At 42.6% G+C, this 23,093-nt stretch overlaps 1 protein-coding gene across 1 annotated transcript in view; it reads right to left on the bottom strand.

Moving 5' to 3' along the window:
- Positions 1-243: 243 nt before the first annotated feature.
- SMIM14 (small integral membrane protein 14) overlaps positions 244-23,093 on the bottom strand; it is a 35,437-nt gene continuing 12,587 nt past the window's right edge. The window contains exons 2-5 of the mRNA XM_066573175.1: positions 17,764-17,862; positions 17,337-17,385; positions 12,517-12,665; positions 244-7,565 (exon numbers count right to left, since the gene is read on the bottom strand). Coding sequence (XP_066429272.1) covers positions 7,527-7,565; positions 12,517-12,665; positions 17,337-17,385; positions 17,764-17,838 — 312 coding nt within the window. The 5' untranslated portion in view covers positions 17,839-17,862 and the 3' untranslated portion in view covers positions 244-7,526. The remainder of the gene's footprint in view (positions 7,566-12,516; positions 12,666-17,336; positions 17,386-17,763; positions 17,863-23,093) is intronic.

Raw genomic sequence — 23,093 nt, 5'->3', positions numbered from 1 at the left:
TATGTTCACCACGGATTTCACCTTTTAGTAAGCAAGGCAAAGCCACATGTAACATATGCAGATCTTGACACAATCATTGCAAAATGCGCCTCTTGGAATTAAACTGTCTGATGGAGGCTTCTGAACTGCACCTACAAGGCATATTACAGAGCCTAAATAAGGGCCAGTCATATAATATATATATCTTAGACACCATGAGCTCAGCAAGTTTATAGTGTTAGGTACAAAAAAACCGCACAGGAGCAAAGTGTAATCATTGTTTATTAAGTCAATAGAAAGTGCATAGTACAAGCCCTTTACTCTGATGTGTAATCTACATGGCACAATCAGCAGGTTTTGTTTGGCATAAGTTACTGTAAGCATCTGGAATCATGAATACATTTATTACTTCTAACAGCGGTACACAGTTGCTACATATAAGATGAGCAGACATCTTGGATGTGGGCAATGAGGGCGAATCATCAGTCCTAGGTTTCCGTAGCAAGCAATCAAACGGATACTTCAAAGCAGAGTCAGATCCCTTTTGTAGGTCAGGATTATAGAGGGGTGACTGCTCATGGCTTTGGCCACAAATGAAAGAAATTCTACAGATTTGATTATGTAAATATTTTCAAGTCTATAATCAAACTGTCCATTTTTGTTGGCTAGGCTTAGGCTTTAACCCCTAAGGCAGGGGTCCCCAACTCCAGTCCTCAGGGACCACCAACGGGTCAGGTTTTCAGGATCTCCTATAGTAAGAGCACCTGTGGCAATGACTGAGGCAGCGACAATAATTACATCACCTGTGCAATGCTGAGGAAATCCTAAAAACATGTTGGTGGTCCCTGAGGACTGGGGTTGGGGAACACTGCCCTAAAGGACCAAGGGGGTTTCAGTCCAAAAGGACCAGACACTTTTTAGGGATTCTACCCATGTGGTGGTTTTACTGCCCTATTTTTTTTATTCTTCAGCTACTAAAATTATTTTTGCAGCATTTTTAATAGATTTTTTCCAATGGATTTTTTTAAAGTTTTATTAGGGGGGGGGGGAGCTTACAAATTAAAATTCGTAATTTTTTTAAATTGGCATATTTATGCTTAAAATAAAGTATGGAAAGGGATTCTTCATTTGGTTTCGGATGTTTTGATATATAGTTTCGGATTACAGGGCGCAATGGTGACTGAGTTGGCGTTGGGATATATTATATATCACACACATATATACGTACATTACATACATACACAAATATGGATTTTTTTATTTTTACCTCGGGGGGGGGGGGGGTCATCATAGGTTTTTTTTTTCCTTCTTTAATTTCACACTTTTTCCCTGTAGTAACAGTAGTCACTAACAGAGCTGATCCGATTGATCTGCTAGGTCCCCACAGCTCTGATGTGGCAGGGGGCACCTGATGGTCACTTCCTCACCAGGTTGAATGGTGGAACTAACACTTCTGCTTTCTCTCTTTACTACATAACACTCAATTAGTGCTACGTAACCTGCAAAAGAGAAGGCAGAAGTAGTTATAAACTGCCTTCTCATCAGTGTCCTCGGCTGTGACCAACACCCAAGGACCCGACCTGCTCCTGCTACATTGCAGGAGCTTTAATCCTACAACGTATTTTTACTATTGGCCATGATTAATGCCCAGGACCAAGCGCCGTAAATTTATGATGTTTGGTCCTTAATGGGTTAAGCTACATCAGCATTTATGTGGTTGTTGTTAAAGGGATTGTCCCAAGATAGGGTATAACTCTCTGGATGGTTGGGTTTTGACAGTTTGGAACACCACCGATTCTGAGAATGGCTATCCTAGGACTCCTTGGACAAATGCTGCAGAGATTGCAAATGCACGCTGCAGCTCCATTTCAAATGCCAGCACTGGAGATTGCTGAGCACAAACACCAGTGCTCCCATTGAAATGAATGCAGCTGCAGCCGTCAGGAGAAATAGCAGTCGGCCGAACGAGTGTTCAGTTGAGAGCTGCTGAAAGTATAGGGCAATAATTCCCGACCAGCACCGCAACATTCATGGCTGGCAAGTCAGCATTAGCCACATTAGGGATTAACCGTTGGCCATAAGCACTACAGGAAGTTGATGTTCCACCCATGACGGACTGCCATGCCAGACAGGAGCATTCCCACAAACTTACACAAGAGTAGACCACCTTTACACAAGAGGGTGAGAGGTGAAAGATTTGAGGGTTGTTGAAATGCTGTATGTGATTAAACTGCAATGGAGGAGGAAGGTGAAGCTCTAGATGGGATTACAATGCAACCTTTTGGTAATTATTATTTGGTAGGGGGTGGCCAGGGGTAAAGAAAATTTTTAAAAAATCCAAAGCCAAGTTTGCTCCTCCGGTCCTAGACATGGTCCCACATAATCAGTACTGGCCAGTCAGAGCAGCGTCAAGAGTCTTAGACTACCAATGCAAACCAACGCACAGTGTGCATCAGGTAGTCAGAAGTGGTGCGACCATCTTTCTTTGCCTAGGAGCGAAGGGTCGCTTCAATTCATTTTCAGAGGTTAGTTTAGATGAGCAGAGGCTAGCTGATTCCTTAACTTTAGATCTTTCAATTTATGCAAAGTCCAGTCAAACTGTTTCATTTACAAAGGGTCTGATGGGAAGAGGTAGAAAAGACAGCAGGATCAGAGACAGATTTGCATTTGAATAAACCTGGTGAGTCAAAAAGAGTTTGTTACCCATCTAACTACATGATATACGAAAAGATGCAAATAGCACAAGTGTGATAACAGTTTGAGTCCCACAATCATAGAGGAGGGGGAGCCGGCTAAACAATCATTGCATCTATCCCGCCCTACTATTGTCTTGGCTGGAGATAAGTGGCACCAGAGGTCTCCAGCAAGATTATCTCTAGTCTTCTCATCTACTGGAATTTATTTTGTTGTACAACTAAGATTCAGCATTGAGTCTGATGTAACGTTCTGCAATACCCTTCACCAAGTCTATTTTATAGTTCTTTTATATTTTGTAACATATTGATTTAACCTGCTGGTTACTGATGCAGGCAGTGACCCACAATGGCATATAGCCATACACGTAAGTACATAACCAGCAAACTGTTACTGATATCAGAGGGGCCTGGAAGCCTTTCTTGAGCAATTCAGTATTACATATAATCATTAATAACTTCAAAAAGGGTCGGCCATCCGGGGATTATTCCGATTGTCAGATTGGAGGCAGGTAGCATTTTTTTCCCTTAAATGGGAAAAAATTGGCTTCTCTCTCATTGGGGGTTTTTGCCTTCCTCTGGATCAACATATGTCTTTTTTCAGTCTTCCATACTATGTTACCCATCATTCACAGATGCTTTGTACATTTCTCCTCTGAATACCATTATGAAACCACAGTACAAGTTGTGAGTTTCTTGCGGTTTCACTGCGAACTGTATAATTAACCATATAATGTCACCCTGTATATGTATTCCCAGAGGAAATCTCATCAGGTATTAAGCCTTGTCTTCACCATATTTGGGCCAATTTTCTCATCAACACTCATTTACTAAGCAAAATACAGTAAAAGTAGAGTACAAAACTTTCTTACGCATTTTAGACACTTTTGGCACCTTCCTCGACACTATCATTTAATGGCATGCACTTTTTTTTGGTTCAAGATATTCAGGTAGGGAAGAGAAAATGGTCCATTTTTAACACCTCATAGAATGATGGATGCTATGACAATATTCATAAATCGCCCCCTGTCAATGGATTCTAAAGAAAGAAATCAAAGACAAGACTTTTTTTCTTTTTTGTATCCATGCCATGACTTGTCTAAAAGAAAAAAAAAAAAAAGGCTGTGGCATACGTCACAGATTACGGTGCATGCCGTAGTTGTGCAATAATTTGACAGCTCATTACTGGATTGCACAAGATGGACAGTATTTATTAAATTTCCCCTTTTATGCCATTTCAAGCTTCTAGATTATAGAATGTCTGCTGCCCCCCCCCCCCCCCCACTCCCCCCCAAAAAAGGGAATCGGACTTGGTCATAGGTGTTGCCTGGTATTGCAGTTTAGTTCCACTGAAGTTAATGAACCTGAGCTGCACTACCACTGCACAGGTATGGTGCTTTCTTTTCGGGAGATCTCCGACACATTAGCCATGAGTCTGAATTGCACCCAAGAAGCTTGGGAGCAGTTGGCATCAGACAGCACATTGACATGCATTGGAATGCCCCATTTCTCTTTTGTGAGAATTGGACATGCCATGAATTTTTTCACTTGGCCCATTGGTCAGCATGAAACATGTCAGTGTATGGCCTCACATTCCTAAAATCTGGTCGTGTGCTATCCGTGGATTACCACGAATAGCAAACGGACCCAAATACAGTAGTGTGCCCACAGCCTAATCCTAGACAACCCCTGTTTAAAAGGTCTATGAAATACTACTCTTATAAGTTACTGCAACTTCTATTCATTTCAGCGGAGAGAACTGCATAAACAAATCCCCCCTAGATGAAAACTGGAAAGAGAACACTTTCTCGGCTTCACCCACGCAGCGGCCACTAATTCTGAGGGGGTGTCATAAAATCAATGCATGAAAAAGTTTTGAAGTATAGCACTGTCTTAAAGACTGTAATTGGGAATCATAAATTGCAAACGCTGCAGTGATCACTAACCGACAACTGTATTCTCTCAATGCATCCGGCACAGATCAAGTCTGCTTATCTGTATCACAATGAAATGATAAGTTGCAGAGCAATGGCAGGGAATTTTAAAATCTGCACTTACAATAAATACTATATTTTTAGGAATTACTATTTTAGCAATACTCCAATATAATCTCCAAATGAGGAGCTACAACTCTCGTTCGAAACAGCCAAGAACAGGAGTGTACAATAACTTTAGATCTGACCATTTATGAAACCATGGAACGTACCACAGTCATCTTAGGGATTCGCACTTCCATAGTAAATCATGTGGAATTAGAAGTGTTATGTAAAAGGGAAAGTAGTGGAATAGATCTCCGCTTGTACAAGTAGTAGTTTACTATCCGCAACTAACACAATCTCGAAAAGCAAACATTTCTTTGGCAGATCACAAAAGCTTCATCTCTCGTATTCCAGATAACGATAATCTACAGTAGATTACATTACAAAGGAGCCATTAGTAATTCAGTATTCATAGGTTAATGTATGGAACACATGTGGTACTCATATGGACAGTATTGCACTAGAGGAATATATTTGGGAATGGTTATGAGTTATATATGCTACCATTACTTTAAAGGGGGTCTCTGAGACTTACTATGGATGACCTATTGTCAGGATCGATCATCAATAATTGATTGGTGGGGTCTGCAACTCAGGATCCCCACCGATCAGCAGTTTGCCGGGCTCACTATCGGTCTGGACAGCTCTGCAAGCAGGCAGCACTGTCAACTTTAGAGCGGCCCGGTTTGATATTAACATCAAAGGGAGTTGTTTGTGTAATACCAAACTGGGCTTCTGCAATACAGACAGTGCTATCGGTTTTCAGCGCTGTCCGTATCCATTAATTGATCAATAGCCAATCAATAGTAAGAGTCCCAGACAACAACCTTTGAACCGGGGCAACCTATACAAGTATCTCAGCAGGTGAGATGTAATTACATGAGGTGGTTTCACAGAAGCGTAGTACAGGAGCATAGAATGCTGTTAATTGGGGTCATCAGACTCACAGTCAAGCCGGGATTTACAGACGTGTTAATGGCACAAAAAGCATTAGATGGGAAACCGGTTCCATCAGACCGAGTAAGCTAGGTCCCTTTGAGGTCTGTTGGGATAGAGATGGCCATAGACATTACTTTTAGCTGTTGCCAGAATCCACAGTTTTCTACATGAAGTGGATAGATACCCAACTTTGTCCCCCTAAAAATAACATGTATTTTGCATGTTAGGTAAAAAAGGGAAGAGAGCTTTCTGAACAACCTCTGGCTGCAAGTTACTACATGTCTGCGGCCAACTTAAGGCTTTGCACCACTTGATAGCATGTCTATACCATGTTACAGGTGCATGGTGTAGTTACAGGCCAGCCACTGCTGTCCAACCTTAAAAAGACTGTCACCTACTTTTAGCCCTGTAAGCGAAGTTTATGGGTTAAAAATAAATGACCCACTAAGTCCGGGGATGTTCGTCTTATACTTGCCATCCTCGCCATTCGTGCTGAAAGCCATCGCTTAATACATTGAGCAGCGCTGATACCAGGAGAATGACAGAGTAAGCAAGAATAAAAAACTTACATGCTTGGACTCAGCGGGTCACCTACTTTAAACCCATAAGCTTAGCTTATAAGGCTAAAAGTAGGTGACAGCATCTCTTTAAGTTCACCATACATTCTAGTCACATGAACCCACTTTTAAAATTAGGTTTGGATGACTGCAATGTGCATGGGCGTAGATCTACATTTCTCTTAACAGATATTGAAAGGGGGGGGGTAGAATCATAGACTGGTAGAGTTGGAAGGGTCCTCCAAGGTCATTGGGTCCAACCCCCTGCTCAGTGCAGGATTCACTAAATGATCCCAGACAGATATTTGTCCAGCCTTTGTTTGAACACTCCCATTGAAGGAGAACTCCCCACCTCCCGTGGTAACCTGTTCCACTCATTGATCACCCTCACTGTCTAATATCTAATCTGTCTCCTCCCTTTCAGTTTCATCCCATTGCTTCTAGTCTTTCCTTGTGCAAATGAGAATAGGGCTGATCCCTCTGCACTGAAGAATCAGCCCTATTATCATTTGGCGATGTAGCATTTCAATGCCCCATCCCATTGTTCCTTGAGAGATATACTGGCACTAGAACTGTCTGGTTACAGCTTACCTCCCTGACACATACATCTTTGGCCAAGGTGACTGTTCAGAGGTATGGGACAGCAGGTGGAAACAGCTCCATTCTTACAGGAAGTTCAGTATTCAATGGGCTGGCACTTCTGCTATTTAGGCAATATTATTACTATGATTTAGCACTTTCAAAGTCACCCAATACAGAGTAACAAAACACATTTGTATATAATAGGCAGTAATAGAAGAAGGACTATACATCATTATGAACAGTTGTATGTTAACACGAGACTGGTAGAGTAACTGGAGGGTTACCATAATGCCCAGGAGAAGGGGGCTGGAGCTACATAGACTGCCATTATCACATAATCAATTGTTGTGGTCATTTAGGTCATTTGTAACCTCACATGGAAATTCATTAAAAGCAGATGGAATCACAAAAGTAAACATTGACCTACAGAACGTGGTACGACAACTCATCGTCTAATGCATCTGAAGAGTTATATTTAAGGCTGAAAAGTCCAGACAAAGTTATTAGTAAAAGGAAGTTTACATTGTAGCCGTCATTTACAAGAAAATAATTATCGTATGATAAAGAGATCTGGAACAGGACCACACGCTCCGAACATCTCAAGACATGGAATGCCTGGTACCGATAGGGCTGTCGGCATTAGTAGGAAGGAAAGAAAAATCAATCATCTGTTTCAGAGTAGTCTGGCCATTCTGGATTCATTTGGTCGTGCAAATCTATGGAAAGTCCTGGAGATGCTAGTCTACTGGTGGTGCTGGAGGTTCATGGTTGCGATCCTGTAAAAAAAGGAATCGTTTTACTCTTAGTATGCATCATATACATGTCAATGGTAATTAAGACAAGAGGCAGCTTCTATGGAGGCCCAGTCGTTGTCAGTTCCACGCCCCCTTCCCATTTGGAAGTGAGTATCTATGAAGGATGTACTCTTCCAGAGAAACTTAAAAGGGTATAACAGGTATTTTACCATCGTTTGGTTCCCTGTACTAGTGAATGAGTGCAAATAAACACTGTTTGAAGCAAAATGTTAGGGAATGAGCCAACACTGATTTTTAGGCTTGCATGAAATTAACGAATTATCGTTCGCCACGTTTACACTTAAAGGGGTTGTCCCGCGGCAGCAAGTGGGTCTATACACTTCTGTATGGCCATATTAATGCACTTTGTAATGTACATTGTGCATTAATTATGAGCCATACAGAAGTTATAATAAGTTTTTCACTTACCTGCTCCGTTGCTGGCGTCCTCGTTTCCATGGAGCCGACTAATTTTCGGCGTCTAATGGCCAAATTAGCCGCGCTTGCGCAGTCCGGGTCTTCTTCTTTTCTCAATGGGGCCGCTTGTGCAGGATGCCGGCTCCGTGTAGCTCCGCCCCGTCACGTGCCGATTCCAGCCAATCAGGAGGCTGGAATCGGCAATGGACCGCACAGAAGCCCTGCGGTCCACCGAGGGAGAAGATCCCGGCGGCCATCTTCAACCGGTAAGTAAGAAGTCACCGGAGCGCGGGGATTCAGGTAAGCGCTGTGCGTTTAAAAAAAAACAAAAAAAAACAACCCCGTTTTGGCGCAGGACAACCCCTTTAAGGATTATTGTTTAAACAAGCAAAAATGAACGATCGTCGTTACGTATAGAAGGGCATTGGGCAATAACGGACTACACACTGCACTTGCTAAAGAACCTTCTGAACAGGGAGCACTACACGTCAGTCAATGGCTGGTGCAGATAACATCCTACAAATGTCAAAACAATATGTAGAGCTGATCGCAAATTAGGTTTAATATATTTTTATTGAAATTTTAATATAATTATACACCTAGACAAAAGAAAGAAATGACCAATAGCAGGTGGTGCGGGACCGCAATACTGGCTTAAGAATAGCCACAGATCTGACACTCCGCATATTTGCAATAAAAATACAAATTTCAATTATCTGAAACCATAGAAAACAGAAACTAGAGACGGAAACATTCAGACTAGACAATAAGAAACAAAAAGGGTCTAGAAAGGAAGAGGAAATAAGAGGAAAGAAAATGGACCACACAGGGAGGGAAAAATAATCAGCCTGGTGGGAGGAAACCCCTTTCGCAAAACTAGTCTGCAGCTGCTCTCTACCCACGCCGCCTCGCCCAGGTCACAGCTCCAGCTCAGCATCACCTCATGGAACCCATCAATGCCCGATCCCCTACCATCCCACCATATTCTGGAACTCCAGTGAATCGCGGTATACGTTCCACATTACCCAGGCACGTCCACTCAAACATAGCCCCTCAGAACCTTCGTCGCCCAACTCCTCCATGTACATTAGTTGATTCAGCTCCAGAACGAATTCGAGGTTGAGGGAGCAATGTTGCTCTGCCAATGGCGTGGGATCAAGGCTCTGGCTGCGGTGAGGAAATGCTGCAGAAGACCTTTTTTTAAACAGTGCGAAAGGATCAAGTGATAGACAGCAAAGCCAACTGTGGGCCCTAATGTGCTATGCAATACCCCCTCATACAGTTCGAATACCCCTTTCCAAAAAGGTTGGATGAGCAAGCAGTCCCACCAGATATGCAGCATGGTACCAAGTTCCGAACAACACTTCCAACACTCCTCTGAAACTGAGGGAAATATGCAGTGACTCAGATCAGGGCATCTGTACCACCTGGAGAGAAGCTTGAAACTTTTCTCCAGCGCCATGCAGGCCAAAGGCAATTTGTGCACAAACGTGAAAGCCCTCTCCCAATCAGAGTCCTGCAATTCCAAGACCAGATCCCTCTCCCAACCCCTGACAAACTGTGGGATGCTCTGTGCAATTCCATAAATCTTGAAGACGACCTGAACCGGGGTAGATGGCTTGCAAAAATAATTCCTCAATGGGTTCAGGGAGGGAGGGAGGAGGGGGGGGGGGGGGGTAGGTGTCCCGAAGAGGCACAACCCTAAACGAGTGCTCCAGGATGAAGACCTGACTGTAAATTAAAAAGAGGTTTTCTAAGTTCCAAGTCTAATGCGAAAAGCCCGGTCCTCTCTCTCTGCACACATGCGATGGAGAGAAAGGAAAAGGAGCAATGTGTAAAATGAGGTGTTCTTGGACTAAGCCTAGTGTACAACGTGCCACCCCCAGTATTTATAAATCAGCCAGTATTACCTTGGTTAGTTATTCATTGCTATGTGAAACTCCTGGACTTCTCAGGCATCAGGTGGATCTTCTGATCTCATTGGTGACCAGAACAGACTTGGGCTGCTTTTACATCTGCGCTGAAACATCTGTTCAGGAGGTGCCCTTATAGATCCGGCACAAAATATAAGAAAAAGCGCTGCATGCATCGCTTTTTTTGTCCAGAAATATGCCAACAGCTGAGCAGCAACCAAATGGACCCCATTATAGTCAATGAGGTCCGCTCAATACTGTTCAGTTCCGTTCGGCCAGAGGATTCCCTTTTTCTGCTCTCTGAACGTAGCAGGAAAGCAGAACCCCCGATGCAGATGTGAAAGCAGCCTTACTTGGGTTTAGGTGTTCTCAAATTAGTCAGTTTTGCAGGCAACATATTGTTTGTGTGATGCTATTACATGGACCCTAACACAGAAGCTCTTTAGGAGGGGGGGCACAAACTCCTATCACAGTTACTGATGCTCCTGTCACACAGTTATAATAAAGGAGATCACAGCTCATCTTCCTGACTGTATACTTATGTATACCGTCTTTTGTAGTTTATTTAGTTGAATACAAAAAGTTAATGACAGTGTCCTCCTAGCAGGCAGAGATGGTAAAGGCTGTAGCAAGTGATGCTGTACTGATGCATCATGGGACTAATAGCACAGAAGAACGAAAGTAAAACCAGGGTGAAATCTCAGCATCAAGATGTCGCCTGGTAAGAATAAGACAGTTGGCCGCACTGCGAGGAAGTAACAGCGGTATACATTGGAGATGTCCAGAGTGCGACAAGCAATGAAGTGTGGGGTGCAGGGATGGAAATAAGTGTTTTCACTGGAGTGGCCCCTTAAGATTTGTCTGAGGTTGTCCTACTGTGACAGTCACCAGAGTCTGTTATGACCGATAACTATATTGAAGCTGCATAAAAGTTTACTAAGAGTAGATTCACACACTGGAAAATCCAGACGGCTTCAGAATCTGCACTTTTTTTTATAGGGATCTGCAGTAGATATCACCCTTTCAATTAAAGATGCAGGTTTTGATGTGGTGTTTGTAGCTGAGTTTCCGCTGCTTGTGAACATACTCAACTTTTGGTGAGTAAGGTGCAGATTTGGACGTGGTTTTTGATGCAGATTTTGATAGATTTCTTGCTGTGGAAAATTTGTACCATTTCCACTATGTGTTAATATACCTTAGCTTTGTACTATACATCATATTCCTTATCTTATCCTCAGAGGCGTAACTTGAAGCTCCTGGGCCCCAATGCAAAACCAGAAACCGGGCCCCCAGCTATAATGCTTTATTCATAGTACTGGGGTCCCTGTATGGAGAAGAGAGGCCTTATGGGCCCCCCAAGGCTCCTGGGCCCGGGTGCAACCGCATCCCCTGCATCCTCTATAGTTACGCCCCTGCTTATCCTGATCCTAAGAGCTCATGCCCATGGGCGTATGCATAACACATTGTGAATCTCCCTGCGTTTTACCCATTTTGCGACCATATGCTTTTGCCAGTACAGACCGCATATGGCACTGCGCATGCCCGCATATCACATGGACATGTGCGGCGTGACTCTTTCCTTTGTTTTTTTAATTGCCCGCTCCGAGCAAGGATGAGTATGAATACACTGCCCATACGCAGTGTATTACGTATGGACAGCGTTTCATACGCAGCCCATACAAATGTAGAGGGCTCACGCTGTGTATGCAGAGAAATAGAGTGTGCTACGATTTATTTCTCTTGCGGATCGGTGTGCATGGATCAATAAAAGTCCATTGGCTTTCATTGTCATCCAGCGCGTATCACGCGTCCGTGCAACGCACGCATGATACGCAGTGAAAACGCGGTGGTGGACATGAGCCTTACGCATTTTGCACCAGTCATTTTGCTGTCCATTTCGCCTTGCAAAAAAACATTAAATTCTGATACAAACCATTAACAAAATGGCATGATGAAGATTTTTAGATCTGCATCGTGCCCCATAAGTGAGGTTTTGTAGAATTCTATTTCCTGGCATCAGAAGCCTCACTGATCTTCTCCTGCCGAGTGCACGGACACAGGAAGCTGCTGTTTGAGCACCGAGAACAAGGAAGACGTTTCAGCATTTCAGAAGTATGAAAAAGTTACTTTCATACTTCCAGCGAAGTGTTGGAACTTCTTCCTTGCTCAATCACTACCCTTGTGCTGTACTTAGGCTGGCTTCATGCAATGATTTTATGTCCAGTGCAGGAAGGCATCCAGCATCGAAACGGATGTGCCTTTAACGGTCCTATATAAAACTATGGGATCAGTTCTAATATCAGTTTCCTTCTGGCATTACACTACAATGCCCAGCCGGACTGCTGGAAATAGGAGAACTCGGACTAGGTGCATGGGCATAGAAATCTTGCAACAACTCTGCCACGTCTGATCCTGTCTTTATAGACCAGAGCTACGCTAACAATTCTGCTGCTTCCGATTGTAAGGAGGGTCCGGAAAATTTAGTCTGTACCAGATAAGTAAAATAATGCATTTAGGAGATTTTTTTATGTAGTTTAATTCAATTAATACAACTGTATAGAATATTACAGACACCAACCCTGTAGGGGGGATCCGGCACTTACATTATGTGGAGTAGTGGGTTTTCCAGTTGGCCTCGATCTTCGGAGACTTCTGGGTCTCAGCAGGTATAAGGTAAAACCGATGACAAGCCAGGCCATGGCGATCATTGCAATACTAACTCCACCATCGCTAGAAGGATTGGGTCCGGGTACTGGCGAGGAGATAAACACAATTGCATCATACCGAAAGGCATTTTTACCATTTCTTGGAACTACCAGCATTAATATTTCATCTTCAGGCCGATCATATACCAAATCCACTATTGTCGGTGCAGGAGTTCACAAAATAGAATGAAGACCGACCTAAAAGGAGGCCATTGTATATTTTTCATTTCGGTGGGATCTAATGTCTATGCTGCCTGGCAGACTCTCATTAACCCCCTAGGGCTTATTCACACAAACACAGTTGCATGCGCAGTGAATAGAACCCATTGATTTCAATGGGTTCCGTTCAAATAAGCGGACTTCGTTTGTGCAAAACAATATGCAGCGCGTTCTATTTTCATGCATATTGCATGTGACCATAGCACATATTGAACGAACATAAGTCAATTGCCCATTACAATCAGTGGGAGTATGCTTGCAGGGTTGTAAAACATACACAGGCGTGCTGCTTAAAGACGCAATGCCCATCGCACGAAAATGCAGGGAAAACGTGCTCAGAAATGTGCAACCGCCCGTATAAAGCCGGCCTTAGTGACAGCCATTTCTTACTAATCTCTTTAATTTTGGCATCTCCTCCCCCCTTTCAAAAAATGCCAACTCTAATTTTCTATTGGTGTAGCTGTCTGAGGGCTTGTATTTTTTTTTTTTTTTTTTTTGCGGGATGAGATGTATTTTTCAAATGGTACCATTTGACAACCATATAATGTACTGAAAAGTTTTTAAAAATTTCTAAGTGGAGCGACATGGAAAATCATAATAATGCATTATTTTCATAGATTGGACTTTTACTGACGCAGGAATTCCCAATTTTTTTTCTTGTTTTCTTTTGCCGCCTTGATTTTTTTAAAATTATAAATACAGGGGAAACTATTTTTTAAAAACTTAATATTCTTTATTTAAAAAAAAAAAATAAAAAAAATAAAAAAAAAAAACCCACACAACTATTTCTACTTTTTTTTAGTCCCCAAGGGGATTTGAACTTGTAAGTCTTTCATCCCTTACACCATATACTGCAATACTTCAGCGCCACCTATTGGTCACTTTTTTACTAAAATAGTTTTCCATACACGGTGAGCGCATAGTCTGAAGTGCGCGGTTATCCAAATTTCATCTTATTTGAAGCAACAGAACACAATCCAGAAGCCTCAGAGTTGGGGGAAGTTTAATTTCGCTAACCCTGTACATCCTGGGGCATGACAGGGCTAAAGGGGTTGTCCAAGATATATTAAAAGATAACATATATACCCATGTCAAGACACAATAAAAGATCCTATACTCACCTCTCCCGGGGCCCCACATGTGCAGCGACTCACCTCTATACTTGGCGCCAGGTCTGTTTACAGGCTGCAAAGGCAGTCTGTGAACGGATCATCACTGACTACTGCAGCCAATCAGACTACTATGCTTAAACGCTGAGGTCTGTGATTGGCTGCAGCAGCCTGTGATGTCCCGTACACAAGCCAACTACAACCTGTAAGCATGCCATCAGAGGGGGGACCGGAGCTGTGGTGCTAGGGCCAAGGGCCCCTTAAAAGGTGGTTATAGGAGCTTTTGCTATATTTTGCCAATTTAGGACTAATTCTATTGCCGAGTTTGCCTTTCTTGATACAGTCATGTTAAAATATACATAGGGGATAGGTCTGTGGTTCGGGTTGGCTCCTTTTAGTCACATCGATGATGCGGATGTCATGGATTACAGAATTCTACTAATTGATGAGTTGTGTCTTTGTCACTTGCCAATGGTTGTCACTACTGAGAAGCGTCAAGTAGTCACAGCCTGGAGAACAAGTTCAGGAACAGAAACTGGTAAGAGGTTAATAGCCTCAGGACAAATGTAACTTACTGCACCCGCCTGATACATTCCATCCGTATCCATGCTGGATTTACAGTCAGCTTGCAGGTACATCAGTGCCGCCACTAATAAGAGGAGTTGCTACCAGTAGCGGATTAAGGGGACCATGGCCCCTTTAGTATTAATAGGGCCCCTATACTTCGTGTCCCCTTTGGTATTATAATAGGGCCCGTTGAGCATCATTAGCATCCACCGGGCCCCTGGGGCTCCTTTAGAATTAATAGGCAGACGTGCGGGACGCTTTTCTCAGGAAGGGAGGATGCTGCTCAGAAGAAGTGGCTGCAGGCGGCGCATGTAAGAAGGCCGGGCGACCCAAAACATTCGCTGGGATTTCCCACAAGATTTCAACACGGGGTGGAAACCAGAATTTCTCGTTTACCTTGCATTCCGGAGAAAAGTCTTGCATTCCTGAGCGCAGTCTATAGTTCATACAAGTACGTGATTAATGCCGCCCTCACCCTAAAGGGACAACTCATGATGGGTAACACTTGCCCCCTCTGCGCCACACTAAACAATGTCTCAGCACTGAAGTATGAGGCTGACTAACCCCATGAAGGCACTTTCATCACGTCACTAGGAAGACGGTAGAGACACAGCGGTGATCAATCACTCCATAGCCAGCCATGGTCTACAACTTCTGTTACCCGGCTCACTCTGGTCACAGACAGGATGCACGATGGCTCTCATTTATCAATACCGTCCAATAGAATAATAATCCGTTGTAGCAACAAATCACAGCACAGCTTTCACTACTGAAATGGCTGTTGTCAAATGAAAGCAGCACCGTCATTGGTTGCTACAGACAACAAAGTAGTTGTTTTTTCCTCCAGAGAGTTTTGGTAAATGAGCACATCAAAAAGTCCATAATCTACAGCCAGGCCATCAGATACAACCGGATCTGCTCCAACCCAACAGACAGAAAGGAACATTTGTACCATCTTAAGAGGACATTTTGTAAATCAGGGCTACCATCTAACCTCAATTGATGACCAAATCACCAGAGCCACCAGGATACCCAGAAATCACCTACTCCAATACAAGGAGAAGGAAAGAAACAATCGTGTGCCTCTAGTAGTGACCTACAATCCGCAACTAGAAGGTACTAAGGAAAACCGCAAAGAAACTCCATCATACCCTACACAAGGATGACCGTCGGAAAACCATATTCCCGGAACCCCCCTTTATCTTACAGGCAGCATCCAAATTTAAGGAACTGTATAAATCAGGAGTGCATTACCCTCTGACACACAAAAAGGAACTTATCCCTGTAATGTAAGGAGCTGTAAGACCTGCTCACATATACTGACTGCGGACAGGATACGGATCCCCAACACACAGCAGGACTATAAGATGCCAGGGTCATTCACATGTTCCTTGTCCAATGTTGTGTACTGATCCTGTGCAGTAAATGTCCTGTTGGGGGCCTTTATGTTGGAGAAACAGGACAGAAACTGAAAGCCAGGATGAGATCTCATTGCCACTCAAATACAGAGGGAAAGACTGAACTACCTGTGGCAAAACATTTTTGTGGTCAAGGACACAGCATAGAGCAGATGAGAGTTATCATACTAAAGGACAACTTCAAGTCGCAGCATCACAGAAGAATTTGGGAGTTTGACATGTTTGATACCCTCAAGAATGGACCTCAGCCTGGGATTCTTGCATAAGTGGAAAATATGAAAAGTCTGAAGGAGGTCAAGAGGGATGTCCTCTTCCCAATCATTTTTTTTCTCCTTTCTTTAAAACTTCATAAAAACTCAGAACTTGACTTGTAATAATGTTGCCATCCAATAGGTGGTGCTGCAACTGCTTCCATGTGCAGGTTGAAGGAGAGATAAGGCACATCATAAAACTGTCATGAGCTCAGTGAACCGATTTAGGCCTCCTCTCCTGCCCAAGGACGGAGTGGGATAGGTTTGCGGTTTTACAACCCGGGGATAAACAAAAAAGCCCCCGCTGGCGATCACGGAAAAAAAGTGCTTTTGACCCCGTTTTTTCCACAGTCTCCATTAAAACTAGATTACCTCCCGCCATGGAAAAAAGCGGTAAAAATAGAACATACCATAATTTTTTTCCTGCGGCGTAAATCTGCGGAAGAATCCCGCATGTGAGGACTGAGCAATTAGGTTTAATAGAACCTAACAGCTGCGTTATTCCGCCACGGATTTACACAGTGGGGAATGTGGCATAATTCTGGCCGAGGGCATTAGCCTTTAGGATTTATCTCTCAGCTCAGTTTGTCTGTTGTTTTAAGTTTTGAGTGCAAAACAGTCAAATTTTATATTATATATGTGCCCCATCCAAACCAGTTCCATTTTAGCCTGAGGAAGGATCGATAGAAAATCCGAAAGCTTGATGTAACATCATGTATTTTTGGTAGCCATTAAAAGGTATCATATCTACAAGATTACTTGGTTTCTGTAACTGAGAACAATCACAAAAAAACCAAAAACATACAACCATGCTTCCATTGATTTCAAGGGCCATAAAGTTAAGTTTGTTCTAGTTTTGCGCGCAATATGCAAGAAAATGTTGTGTTTGAGCCAAAGGCAGAAGTGGATTCTGGAGGAGGCAGAAGTAGTAGAAGTCCTTTCGTTGTATTTTTCCATTTATTTTAAATTCACTTCTGGTTTAGTCTTGGGGGGGGGGGGGGGGGGGGGGGGAAACAGCATAAAAAAACTGGGTTAAAAACGGATTCCAGCAACTGCTTAATCTGCTCTTAGATGGGAGGCTCTATATTTATAGCTTCACATCGTAAAAGTGGCCTGAAATCAACATCATGCAGAAATCTGGAGAATATACTCACACTCTCGTAAGCATTCTGTGTCGGTGCAGTAAGACTGAGATTGCCGTAGCTGTAAAAAAAGAAAAGCGACAGAAGGGTTAATTATGAAAATATTGTGTTTGAGTAATGGCTGAATTAACGCCGATACGGTTACACAATATCAAGTACCGGCGCACCTTCTAAAAACAGATTCTCCTGCTCTGAAGTCAAATTACATGGAGTTGTCCCAACTGTCCCATAGAATGCTAAACGGACCTCAGAGGGGTGGTCTTCTGCTATGGACCACCCTCGAGTAACCAGAGCCATTGCAAAAATCAGCTGCCCCTTGAATTAGGTTCAGACTACCAGAGTTCTGCAGACAGATATGTAAACTTCCGACCAGACTTGAACACTTACAATATGATAATATGCTGGTGCCGCCATTCAAGTAATAGGTCATTATCCTTACCAAGTTAATCAGTCTTCGCATTGCATAGTCATGGGAGCAAATGCACTCGCAGGGATCAAAATCGCCGTCTGCCATCTTCACGCTTCCGTCTACAACAATCTGTCAGAAGTAGAAATTGGAAATACTTTAATGACTTTAACTCTAGTTGCCCTTTAACACACGTCACCGATTGGCTTAAGGTACCTTTAGGCCGCCTGCACACGAACGGATTTGTATTGCGTAATCTGCAGGCAGTGTCCGCACCGCTAATTTGCAGCAAATACCGTTTGTAACATGCTATGGAAAAAAACGCTTCTTCCTGCACACTCGCAGTTTCGGATTGCAATTTTCGCTTGCAGAGGGGAGGGGGGGGGGGGCGAAAAAAGAAAAAAAATCACAGCATGTTCTATTTTAGTGCGGATTTTGCAGTCAATAGAAGCTGTCCGACCCGCGGCCCCTCCGCAATTGACATTATGGAAAGGTCCCCGATTCCACATTGCAGGGGGCTGGAACAATCCTGGACGGCTTTGCCTCCATTCACTTGAAGGACTATCACTCCAGGAACCAATAGTCAGGCAGTAGCTACCAGGTGCTTATGAGCCTGACAGTTGTGCCGTGTAAAGGTACCTATAATTGATGTTTGTCCAAACATTTCCAACCATTGCACTGTGTAAATATGCCTCAGATCAACCGAAAAATTAGCAAATGCTCATTAGTTGGCCGATTGGATGTCTTCTACATGATTTGTTGGCAGCACATCTCCCATGTAAACAGGCTGTGCTGCCGACAAACCTGGAAACAAACCGCTGCAAGCAAGAAGCATTCCTATGGCCGTTAATCCAGACCATTCTTGTCCTGTGTGAAGTCCTTTTGAATGGGCGCTGATCGACTTGCCATACTGCCCATCGGTGCTCATATGCACAATGGCTCGGCCTGTTTGGGTACTTTCACACAAGCCAGGTTTTTCCAAGCGGAAGCATTCAGCAACAAGATGCAGGTCTTATCATGAGGCTGCTGACACCATTTCGGGCTGGAATTGCTGCAAATTTGCAATGGCATCATCATCATTGAAAATCCTCAGAGAAATGCAAACGTTAAAACATGTGGATTTTAATGCAGAAGTCTCAGCAATACATAACATATTGTAATAAAATGTATTTAAAACCTGAAAAGCAACTATGCTGATGAGCTGAAAAAGCAACATTTAATGAACAGCCATATCATTGTTTTCACCGAGGCCCTGAGGACTTTATATACCAGGCCAAGTTATTTGCAAAGCCTTTAGAACTCTGCAATATGAATTGCCAATCTGGGACCTCAATGCGCCCTCTAGTGGCAGCACTCATGCACAGAACTGCTCCAGGGTGACAGGTTGTAATGTCTATAGATTGCAGAAGTATACAAGTGCCAGAAAGAAGTGTAAGCAGGCAGGTCTGGCAGGAAGCAACAGAGGAACACACGGAGCACATTTTCTTTAACCTCATAGCACTCCAGGATGTACATTCTATGTGTGTGGGGTTAATATGACACAAGTTTGAAAGCCGAGCCTGCTCTATACATGACTGGTGTCAGCTGTCTTTGACAACTGAAATCCGGCCACAACCACCATGATCGGAGTTCACGCCAATTGTATCAGTTAACTATTTAAATGCTGCTGTTAATTATAACAACAGTATTTTAATTGCCAGATGAGAAGCCCAATGACCCCCCCCCCCCCCTCCCCCTTGCAATCTTATCACTATCCAGGTATCACGGCAGCCGGGCAAATTCTGAAAGCCCCCCCAGGGCTGCCATGTATTTCTGCCTATTAAGATGTGCCTGTGGCAAGGATTAATAGAATGCCTATAGAAATACAATATACCGCAACACAGAATTACTATATTATATGGTATAAGCAATCAAACAATTGCCAGTTAATTTCTTCTTAGAGGACGAAAAAAAAATTTAAATAAAAGTGAAAAAGTTTTTATTATAAAAAGTCTGAAATTCACCATTTTCCCATATTTAGAATAAAAAGAAAGAAAATTAAACAAAAAAAATATATTTGATATTGCTGCATCTGTAAGAGTCCAATTAAAATAAAGCATTATTTATCCCACACAGTGAACGTCGTCCCACGGAAAAAAAAAAAAATACAAAATACAAAAAGCCAGAACTGCGGTTTTAGATCACCAATGTAATAAATTATCAAAAAGTTGTGTGAGAAACCACAGGTTGCCCTGCAAGAAATGAACCCTCATACAGCTATGTCAACAGAGAAATAAAAAAATTTTTTTTTAAAGTTATGGCGTTCAGAATTAAAAAAAAAAAAAAAAAAAAAAGAGATAGATAGATAGATAGATAGATAGATAGATTATATCTATCTATCTATCTATCTTTTTTTTTTTTTTTTTTTAATTCTGAACGCCATAACTTTAAAAAAAAAAATGTGATTGTGGGGGGGGGGGGGGGGTGTTTTTACGGCATACACACTGGGAGAAATGACAGGATAACTTTTTTGTATGAGTCAGTGCAATCTTGAATACTACATTTATGTAAATTTTTTTTTTATACTACTTTTTTAGTATGTAAGATATATATATATATATATATATATATATATATATATATATATCTTACATAATAAAAAAGTTGAAATATACAACTCATCCCACAAAAAACAAGTGATGATCCATAAGGGGTGAATACCTCATCACCTCTCAGTACGGAAATGCTGAATATATAATTATCGTCTTAATTTTCTTTTCAGAAATATTAATACGTTCCATCGGCAGATTATATAAAATGTATCCAGATTAATCAAATCCAAAGCAAACTCACTTTCCTTTCTTTGTATCATAAATTATATCCAACTCGTAAGATACCAATGAAGGAAGAACCTGCGTTACATTAAACAGTACCTCTCTAAGGGGCCCTTTCACACGGGCCAAAATATCTGCGATCAGCGAGAATCTCAACGATTAGAATGGTTCAGTCTGAATGATGAATGATAAACTTGTTCAGCACTCCGCTTCTGCAGGCATAAAAACTCAAACAATGGATTTCCCATGTAAACAGGTAGCCGCTGACAGCGGGCAGCCTACGGAGGAGGTGAAGGGGAGCGCCGCATAGTATGACATCAGCTGCGGAGGCCAGGGAGAGAAAACACATCAATTCGCCCTTTTTTTAACTGCGTTAATCATGCAGAAGAAACGACATGATACATTTTTCTCCGGGCAGCTATATAACGATACCAAATTATTATTTTTAAAGGTCTTTCCACTTTTGCACAATAACCACTTTTTTTTGGAAATTGTCTTATTTTTACATGGTTGCATTTAAACTCCCACAACTTTTCTTTATATGAGCAGAGCTCTGTGAGGGCTTGCATTTTGAGTGATGAGCTGCAGTTTTTATTGGTACCAATTTAGGGTATTTACAGCTTTTTTGATCACTTTTATTACTTTTTTTTAAAATATATTTTTGATGTCCTTGTGGGGACTTAAACCATAAAAGCGCTGATCGCTACGATAATCTATTGCAATACAATGTTCTCATCAATCCCAGCCGTTGCAGCAGGAGACTGGCCATCAGCCACAGCCGGTTCCAGTTTACATCCTGTTGCATTAAGTGCCCCCAGCCAGGACGTAAACCTCTGTCCTGCAGCGTTAAGGCGTTAAAGGGGTTGTCCGGGACTTTGGGCATTGTTTGCTATTGATGATCCATCCTCAAAATAGGTCATCAATAGATAGTTCGGAGTGGGACCTCACCATCAATCTTTTTAGTGGACAACGGTTTGACCATGTAGCCCTAGCCTAACCATTTCCCGACTCCACACTGAGTTGAATGTGGCTCCCGACATCACAGAGTATAAAGAGGATACAGCTCTGCAATACGGTGTTGCTTTTCAACACAATCGTTAATCTCATTCTCTGGACTTGCTACTTGAGTTGATCTTACAACTCTGTGCCCTTTAAGATCCCGGCATACTTGGCAGCAGCTTGAAGAGTCAGAAGAGGCTGCTCCAATGAGAGACACATACGTGGATGAACAAGGCACTGAGCAAACAAACCACATGCTAAGAGTTCCCATCAGACTCACCCGAGTACACAAATATACCAGAAGCTAAACTTCCCGCGGTTCTCTCCAAATAAAGCATCATCGTTGGGCTTCAGAGATTTAACGTGTATAAATCAGGAGGCCCGTGCGCTCAGACCACCGAGAAACTCCGCAAGCGCCCACGTAGATTCAATGAATGGCCCACATGGGTCAGCATATTCGTGGCCTTTTCTCAAGTAGTTTACTCAAAAAAATCCTGTCCTGACTGCTGTGTGAGATTTAAAAAACAATTTAGGCAAGGAATTACAGCCATTTGCACCATGCACATCATTTTTGAAATTGGCCATAGGCACTTTGATCAATCGGGGCAATGATCCCACCAACAGCGTGCCAGATGAAACTGTCCTACAACGTACGTGCTTCCAAAACGTAAAAAGAAAGCAGAAGCCTTAGAATCAGAGGACATCCTCACCGGATCCCACTCCATCTTAGTCTGGAGGCTGGTCAACTGTTGGTCTTCACTTCCAAGTGCTTAGCCCAATATATAGTCACATGACCACTGCAAAGACGACTACTGTCTGTTAGGTCACCTGACCCTCAGAAAGGAAGACCAGTTGGGGATCAGGGTCATGCGAGTATGCCTTATTTTACAGATCAGCACAAAATGGCATGGTCAGACTCGGCAGATCACGTCTTACACTTGCAATTTTGGTATCGGTTGGCCCAAAATTACCCAATAGGATAGATTAGATCTTTGGCAGACAATGATCTGCCATTGTCCATCGTGAAGATTATTTGCGATGGTCGTCCAAGAGAGTCCAAAACTGGATATTATGAGTGACCGTTATCTCATGTCTATGGAAGGCTTTGTGATTCTGACAGTACACCTGAAAATGTAAATTACAAAAAAAAAAAAAATTACTAGCAGGGCGGTTCTGTACAACCTTTCTGAGATTAAACTTGGCAGAATGGAAGGGTCTGCATCTGCGGTTTTTTTGGATGTCCACTGAATAATGTGGAAAGACAGCTATATGATGATCGTTAACTTTTTCATTTCTCTTGCTTCCTTTAAAAGAATGTCTCAATCTTTATAATTAAGGGGTCTTATCAAAACAATTCTCGCCATGGCACTGGGTGGAAGCAGTTTAGCAGGAACTCTAAGCCTTTTCAAACACTAAAGAAAGCTAATGAAGCATCTTCTCCAATAGTTAATTTTAGCCACACCTCAAAGACAACTCTTTCACATATAATCCCGAAAAGAAGCCCAATTCAATACTGAACGGCCGCTATTTACACCGAACGATGAGTGATCA

This window comes from Eleutherodactylus coqui, chromosome 7, assembly GCF_035609145.1.
Source record: "Eleutherodactylus coqui strain aEleCoq1 chromosome 7, aEleCoq1.hap1, whole genome shotgun sequence".
NCBI classification, from domain to species: Eukaryota; Metazoa; Chordata; class Amphibia; order Anura; family Eleutherodactylidae; genus Eleutherodactylus; species Eleutherodactylus coqui.
This window is presented reverse-complemented; position numbering and strand designations above follow the sequence as displayed.